An 8,870-nucleotide genomic window follows, 5' to 3' on the forward strand; every position below is an offset into this window, starting at 1 on the left:
TTCAAAAACAGCAGCAGCTTTCAGCCTGTCACCATGATGCAAACATGAAATATCAGACATACAGTAGTAGTTCTTTACAGGTTTTTTATTCGACTGCGCTGCTTTTCCATTGTTTTTTCTGTGTAAACATGGATCTGTTTGACTGTTGCGCTCGCGTCTCATGAAACGGCTTTCTAAAAACACTGCGCTCAAGTTAAAAGAAGTTCACTCCCATCATCTTGCATGTTTTTCCTATTCCACTGCCCGTGTCGCATCTTCGTCAACACAAAAGCGCATTCTGTGTGAATGACGCTTAGCGTTATATTCATGGTCCTTCACAGAGCACGTCACACGTGAGCGGTTGGATCGTTTTTTTTCTTTACTGTTATCACCGGTATATTGTCAAAGAAATATTACCAAATGTTAGAATTAGACACTATTGAAAATCGCGATTCCTTGATTTCTAAAAAATAAAATCGTGGCAAAACTAAATTCGAATGAATCGATAAAATCGGGAAAATCGCCCAGCCAGAAAGAAACTGCATGTCAAATCGTATATATGCATTTATTCCAGTAATGATATGGAGAAAACTACAGTACCTTGCCAGAGATAAGAAGAGAGAAACGTATATCTGATTCCCACCAAGGAATGTCAATCAGGGAAATCTGATCAGATTATGATTTACATTCTGATTTTAATGCGATGTCATGTTTGTAATACCAGTTTCACTCACGTTGGGGTGAATTCTAGAGCTCACCTCCTTAAATCACACAATCAAGCTTTTCATGTGAGGTTTTTGCCACTGCAAAGGATTTAGAGACAGAAATGAAAGTAAATGAGAAGCCCCTCTCAGGGACCCAATTCAGTCTCACACCAATTTTTTTAAATACTGAAAAGTTTGATGAGAAATCTGCTCAAATAAGTCATCTAGCGACACATTTCTTCCTCTCACGTGAAGATTCTAATCCACAGTGCAATCATTAATTACACCATTTCTTCATCTGCCATGACTGTATAGCTTCAATCTGCATGCTCAGACTGTAAGATACTTGAATTGTTGCTCATATAATTGTTGCGCTTGTTATAACGTCGTAGGTCACATGATAACGTCAACATGGCGGATGAAGTCCGGATCACATTCATTTTTTTTTTTTTTATTTAAGATATAAAATTCACAGGGGATACAGTCAAAGCAATAAAATACATACACAACCAGAATACAAAACAATAAATACATAAAGAATAATACTAATGAAATATAAACATATATATATATAAATAAATTAAAATAAAATTTACTTGAATGAAAAATTACACATAAAATGTCAACTTCAAAGAATACTCAGGAGGTAACCCTTACATCAAAGTCATTATTTTTTCCATCAATACAGTAGTTTTAGCAGCTTTCTTATTAAGTGATGAGCAGAGAGATTCATAAAATAATTTCAAATCAATACAAAAAATCCTAAAATTGGGCATACAATCAGTAACTTTACATCTCTGAAGATAAAATAGGCCACAAAGAGTTAACAGTTTTAAGATAGGTGAAATAGAATTAATAACCCATTCATACACTCTAGGTGAGGTACCGGATCGCATTCATACTCAACGAGATTAGGCTGTAGAGTAGTACTCTTTTAGCGCTCGTTAAGAAAGCACTTATTGAAATTAAGTACTCATTGAGTATGAGGTTTCGAACGCAAGCCTATATTTAGGTTCATGTGGACATGCTGTGGTGTTGTAGGATAGTTATTTACTTAAAAAGCACTCATGAAATGTAAATTCATGTCACATTTTCTTGGTTAAATAAACCTTACTAATACTAACATTAATCTCATCAAGTTAGTATTTTTAAGCATTTTACATTTATTCCAAAATATTAACTCAAGGCAGTAACTATTTAAACAATATTTTTTATTTGTGAACTTATGTTCAACTATTCTTTTTAATAGGTAACTTTATTTATTAATTTTTTCCGGATCATCAAAGCTCTGAAAAAATTGGTCACAGAGATTCACTTTAAATTTCACCAAACTGATTACTCATTAAAAACTCCCACAGATCATAGATCATCTTTTTTTTTTTAATGTAAGTATATTTAAGTGTGTGAGTCGTTTACTTAAAATCAGTCTTCCCATTAAAGCCATTCGTCACAAATATCTACATTTATTTATATTTTTATGCTTTCAACAGTTTTTCTTACCATTATTTTTATCTGGAAGAATTACCAGTACATTATTTATATTCTGTTATCCATTAGTATAAAAATGAACTGATCAACAGTGAAGCTCCTCCCATCACCAGTGAAGCTCCTCCCATCATCGGTGAAGCTCCTCCCACTGCAGTTCAGCAATAAATACTGGAATATCTCCATCAGTTCAGAAGTGCAGACGAGCATCAGAGCATCAGGAAGAGCTGAGATCTGATCAAAGACTGAGTTTATTAAAGAGGACAGAGAGAAGATGAGAGATCCAGAGCCCTGCAGAATCAAACACACTGAAGATACTGAAGAACTAACAGGTTGGTGTTTATTCTTCATTCACGACGCTGAAGAACATTCATGTTAGAAAGATAAACAGTTTGTACTCATCTTATAGTTTCATTTTTAGTTTTCAACAAATGGTCAGTAATTTTAAAAGAGAAGCTGCTAATATTCCTGCTGTCTGTCATTCATGTTAATCAAACAACAAAAAGAGAGAAAATCTTTTTAATGCGTCTATATAGTTTTATTAATCTTTATTTCCCTTCTAGTCATTTTAGCACATTGTTAAACTAAATGAAAATGCTAAATATTGCCTTGGCAACTTACCAAAACAAAATAAATGTAATGTCTTTTTTTTATTTTATTTTTTATGGTTTTAGTTTTAGATAACTATAATAACCCTGCTGTAAAAACTACTGTTAATGAACTATAGCCAAATAATTTTATCATTTGCATCATACTGATTTTGCTGCCATTGAGGCCCAACAGTAGGAGAGTTATGGCTTACTATTTTAATTTATATTTAACTCAAAATATGGGCTGTAGAACCTGCCTGATTGGCCCGTTTTTGTAAATCTTAGCCTTCATTCTGTCTCGTCCTGAGACGTCTCCATAATCTCCAACTATCCACAAGGTGTAGTTTTTAATTATCGAGCAGGAGCCGAAGAACGAGCATGTGCCACACTGATTAAAGGAGTCACATTCTGCCAAAAAAATCAGAGAAGAAAAATAACTAAGACATATATTTAAATCCGCCACAACTCGCAATGTACTACTACTTCACTGTTGCAATGTGCATAATATGCAAGAGTAATTATTGCATGATTAGTGCAGTTATTGTTACTTGGACAAAAGTTTTAATTTATAAATTTATATGACATTTGCGAGTTGAAATGATTAAAAAAAGCCTTTTATATGCAGCTCATGACATTTTTATGGAAGCCTGTTTCTGCTACAAGATAAATTAAGGCAATTGTCACAATTCTGACTCAGCTGTAAATTCTGAATTTAAATCTTGCAATTCTGTTTTGTTGTTTCTGCCACATAATAAATAATAAAAGGTAACTGCGAATGTTTCATCTCACAATTCTTACTTTTTCTCGAGTTTATACAGTCTCACATTCACTACTTTTTTTCTCAGAATTGCACGTTTGTATCAATTTTTTCTTAGAATTGTAACTTTATATCTTGCAATTATGAGTTTATATCTCGCAATTCTAAGTTTATATCTTGTAATTTTGATTTACGAGTTTATATTCCACATCCACAGACCACATTGCTAAAACTGCTTTCTAAAAATAGCTTTCTATTTTTTCTATTCCTTCTACTTGTTTTTCTTTGTGTGTGTGTATATGTATGTATGTATGTATGTATGTATATATATACGACCGGTATGGGGTTTTTGGGGCCGATACCGATATTAGGGAGTAAAAAAAGGCTGATACCGATATATCGGCCGATATTCTTTGTGTATATTATAGTACAGTACCAGTCAAAATTTGGACACTTTCCCATTCGAGGGTCCACACATTTGACTGTTACTATATATAGAATACAGTATATACATAAACAGAATATATATAGAGAAAGTGTTGGCTGGTGTCACAATCTCGCGAACGCACCGGTGGATCTCTTCAGCTCGAGGAGCCCTCTCGAACGCCGCCCCCCGGGATCGCTTGATTCACCGCGCCGTTACGGAGATATGGCCGTTCAAAGTTTCAATGGTTTTCCATAAACTTAAGCTTTAAAGCGTTTCATCCAGGTCGCCAGTAGCAAACAATGGAGCGCGCTCTGCTGGACAAACTACGTAATTACACAATTTCAAGCATTTTATTTGCGTTATATGTTCTGTATATGTATATAGCTTGCTTTTCTCTCAAAGTCAGCCGCCTCGTCTTCATCCTGGTTTGTGTGTGTCGTCATCGAATGCAAGACTCAGAATGCAGAAGCAATGGATATAACTGATACGACACATTCCCCGCTTTTAATATCTGAAGAAATAATGCAACAGAGCACAGCTGATCACTTAGAAAGGCCTGTGAGGCAACTGTTCCAACACTTATGCTCACATCAGATAGAGGGATGAAACTCTAAAAGTGCTGAATTTCTTATGTGTTGAATCACCCAATAATAAAATGTGTCATTCTGTAGTTTTGTCTCATACTCATCTTTCAATCATATCTACAGATTTCTTGACTCTAGAGAAAACAGAGCAATTTTGTCTTTACTGTTCCAATACTTATGGAGGGCACTGTATTTAATAGCTCTCACTACAGAAATATGGGATTTGTGCCTATAATGTTTAGTATCTGATCGTTCAATTAATTTATAAAAATGCACCAGAATTATCATAATATTGTATAGCAGTCATCTACTTTCCGCTATTACATTAGTGCTGACTTTCATATTTCTATCTTTTGAATTATTTTTTTATTTACTGAAAATGAAATTAAACTTTTTTCTTTTATTTCAGAGCTGATGGAAGAGAGCGAGGAGAGTGAAGAACTGAGTGAAGTGGAGGAGAAACATCATGATAAACCTGGAGAAAAACCTTTGAGTCGCTCGAAGACTAAAAATACATTTTTAAAGAAAAGAAGAGGCAAGAAATCTTTCACCTGCACTCAGTGTGGAAAGAGTTTCCCATTCAAGCAAAGTCTTGAGCGTCACATGAGAGTTCACTCTGGAGAGAAACCGTTCACTTGTGATCAGTGCGGGAAGAGCTTCACACAAAAAGTACACCTTAAATATCACATGAGGATCCACACTGGAGAGAAACCGTATGCATGCAATCAGTGCGGGAAGAGCTTCACACAAAAAATAACCCTTAAAAATCACATGAGGATCCACACAAGAGAGAAGCCGCATGCATGCGATCAGTGCGGGAAGAGCTTCACGCAATCAATAAACCTTAAAAATCACATGAAAATCCACACGGGAGAGAAACCGTTCATGTGTGACCAGTGTGAAAAAAGTTTCACACACAAACAATATCTTAAAAATCACATGAGGATCCACACTGGAGGGAAGGCATATGCATGTGATCAGTGCGGCAAAACATTTCTTCGGTCATCAAACCTGAAGGAACACCTGACAGTTCATACGAAGGAGAAGCCGCATTCATGTTCTGTGTGTGCAAAGAGTTTTTCACAGCTGAGCAATTTAAAAGTACATCAGAAAATACATGCTGATGTGAGAGATTATATGTGCTTTGAGTGTGGGAAAACTTTTATTTCAGTATACAGATTAAACCTGCACCAGAGGATCCACACTGGAGAAAAACCTCACAAGTGTTCATACTGTGACAAGAGTTTCAGTGTGTCATCAAATCTAAAAAGACATGAGAAGATCCACAGCGGAGAGAAGCCGCACACTTGTGATCAGTGCGGGAAGAGTTTCACTTTTAAAAGTCACCTGAAGATACACATGAAGATCCATGCAGTGCAGAAACCAGATCACCACAGTCTGAGATCACGGTCAGTAGTTCATGTTTATGTGCTGAGAGACAAGGTGTCTTCTGTGGAAGAGCTGTGACGAGCGACAGGCCATTTTGTTGGATGCCAGGTATCTGCTTCAAAAGTCTCACATTGTTATGAGGTATTGAGTTGTAATTAACTCTTTCCCCGTCAGCGTTTTAAAAAATGTTGCCAGCCACCGCCAGCATTTTTGAGCATTTAACCTTTTAGGCGCCAGGGTTTTTTGGAAAAATGCTGGGCTTGAAATTTCAAATTTCAAAAGCTTGTGGCTTGAAAGGGCTTAAAGATAGAGATCTACTGTAAATTAGAAAAATGTTGGGCATGAACGAAAGTTTATGTGGGGTGTAAATATACTCATCTAATTTGCATATTATGATGTCATCAGGGGGCGGCCCTCTTGAATGTCATAATATTCTGGAAATAATAGATATTGAATTTATGTTTGAACTTATTTGCATGTTTCTTTTCATTCCAAATTATCAGAAAAGAGAAAACCAATAATAAAACAGGAGAAAGTACTAAATTATTACTATACTATATTTTAGTAAAACGCATGTGAACAGTAGCCTACTTTTTGATCAGTTCATCAGTAATATTCAGGAGATAATAGATATTGCCCTGCCACCCCCATCCCCATTGGGCAAAGGGTCGAAATGATCACTTGTTTGTGCTTCGTGAACACTCGCGCCTTGCACGGCGGCACCATTGCGCTGCAAAGACGTACCGGGAGAAGCGCGATTATTAGAGAACATGCAATACATCAAAATAAAATTGTCTAAAAATAGACAATTTTAAGAGTCTGTAGAGTTTTAAACAAAAAAAAATCTGTTTTATTCTGGCTTCATTCGGACTTACTCCCTTACCTTTTCTTAAATTGGCCTACCCAGTCATACAAGTAATACAAAGAATACAAAATATTTCTGAAAAATAAAATATTTGCCATATGCAATTCATATGTTGTACAATATTCTTCTGTTACATCACACTTATATTCATACTGTCATTACATGCCACCGTTTAATGGGTAAATTAATTTATCAAAGAGAGAAATTCAATAAACACCAACACACACTGTTAGGTTTTTATTTGTAACATGAATCGATTCGTACGACGGAGCTTCTTTCATTGGCTTTTGGCTGCTTTATTTTTTACTTGCCACCAGATAGCGCTGTTTCTGATACTCTCGAAGCATTGAATCTTTTCCCGAAACAGTCAGAGGAAAGTCTTAAAAGGCATCATTTAACCACCACTAAACAAACAATAATTAACATCATATTATTTGTGAGGTGTGCGGTCCCTAAACTGTCCGGGTTTTGTTCGACAGCATCATATTACTAGTATTATGTTAACTAGAAATTCAATTTTTGAAATTTGTGAATCAATGCGAATCGCTAGAAGACTGAATCGCAATTCATATTTCTCTGAATCTGAAATATTTATCGTTAATCTCACATCATGTCTATTAAGAATTAAATGTTATTTTTTGGCAGAACTACCAGAAATGAATTGAAAGCAGAAGGAGAGAACAGAGAGAAGACGAGAGATCCAGAACCTGCAGAATTGAAACATCATGGTACTTAGGAACAAACAGGTTGGTGTTTATTCTCCATTCCTCATTCATCATGCTGAAGAAGCCTGTGTTGTGGAGTAAACGAGGTGATTGCTTACAGATTACATGTCAAGCCTGCGCCATCTAGAGTTTCATGACCAAACTAGTGATTTGATGGGATTGAAATGAGTCTTGCACTCATTAGTGATCTTGACTTTGGGCTTCACTTTCTTTCTCATTTGAAAACTAACATGATTTAATGTTTCTTTTAGACCTGAGAAAGGAAAACAAGAAGCAAAAAAAAATCTGGCCCCTGCCCTCAGTGTAAACAAGATACCCATATAAATCAATTCTGAAGATTCACATGTGAGTTCACCCCGGGAAGAAGCCCTTCACCTGTGGTCAATGCGGGAAGAGATTAACAAGTAAATGAAACCTCAAGAATCACATGAGGATCCACACCGGAGAGAAACATTACAGCTGTGATCAACGCGGGACGAGTTTCACTCAAGCTTTTGTTCTGAAATCACATCCGCCTTCTCATTCTGAAGAAATTATTTTCGTTCGGCTCCAAGAATTTTAATTTCAGTGCATCCCTAGAAATTTCTATTACGATTGTGATTGTTCTCAGTGTCATGGTGTCACGTGTAGGTTCCCGTTGAGTTCCTGTTTTCCTTATTTGGTCCTTCCTGTTCTTGTCCCAATGTAGTTTGATTTGTTCCAGGTGTGTCTCATTATTAGTTATCCTCCTCACCTGTCTGCCCCTCGTTATCTGCCCTATTTAGTTCTAGCCTGTTCTGAGTCTCTTTGTTTGGCATTGTGTTTGTCAACTCCTCGTGCTACGTGTGATTCCCTGAAAAAAAGAATTAAACTCCTTTGTTTTGTACTCCTCGTTCCTCGCTCCGTGCTCCTCACAGTAGAGACCTGTGACAGAATTTCAGACCGAAAGTGACAGTAAGCGGCGCCCCTTCTACCCGTGTTTGTTTGACGTTTTTTGAAAAGTTACTTTGTTTTTTCCCCCGTTCGTTTCTCCCCGTTCATATGGAGGAACGAGCGAGGTTCTTTGCCTTGGATCATACGAGCCCTGACCCGATTGTTTTCGCGTGGGCGTTCGTGCCATTTGCCCTCGCCAGCTCCCTCGAGGGAGAACTCCCTCGTGACGCTGTTCCGGATCGGGATAACCTACCATCGTCCCGCGGAGCTCCCAGACACCAACCTCGGCTGGAAGGAGGCAGTCATCCGGTGTCTGGAGAGCTCCCGATCCAGGACCCATCTGCCGGCCGTTCCCGAGTCAAGTAAGACGGCCGTTCCTCAGGCAAGCCCGCCATGCGTTCATGACGCTCCAGTGTCGGCTCCAGCCCTATAGCTCGCTCCAGTGTCTGCTCC

General features: G+C 37.3%; 1 protein-coding gene across 1 annotated transcript in view; it reads left to right on the forward strand.

The window, feature by feature from the left end:
* The window catches only part of LOC107713009 (gastrula zinc finger protein XlCGF8.2DB-like), an 11,211-nt gene extending 3,387 nt beyond the window's left edge, over nucleotides 1–7,824 (forward strand). Inside the window, exons 2-5 of the mRNA XM_016518430.1 lie at nucleotides 2,384–2,500; nucleotides 4,936–5,935; nucleotides 7,426–7,526; nucleotides 7,757–7,824. Coding sequence (XP_016373916.1) covers nucleotides 2,443–2,500; nucleotides 4,936–5,935; nucleotides 7,426–7,516 — 1,149 coding nt within the window. The 5' untranslated portion in view covers nucleotides 2,384–2,442 and the 3' untranslated portion in view covers nucleotides 7,517–7,526; nucleotides 7,757–7,824. The remainder of the gene's footprint in view (nucleotides 1–2,383; nucleotides 2,501–4,935; nucleotides 5,936–7,425; nucleotides 7,527–7,756) is intronic.
* The last annotated feature ends 1,046 nt before the right edge of the window (nucleotides 7,825–8,870 follow it).

Source organism: Sinocyclocheilus rhinocerous, unplaced genomic scaffold, assembly GCF_001515625.1.
Source record: "Sinocyclocheilus rhinocerous isolate Xijiao unplaced genomic scaffold, SAMN03320098_v1.1 scaffold2013, whole genome shotgun sequence".
NCBI classification, from domain to species: domain Eukaryota; kingdom Metazoa; phylum Chordata; class Actinopteri; order Cypriniformes; family Cyprinidae; genus Sinocyclocheilus; species Sinocyclocheilus rhinocerous.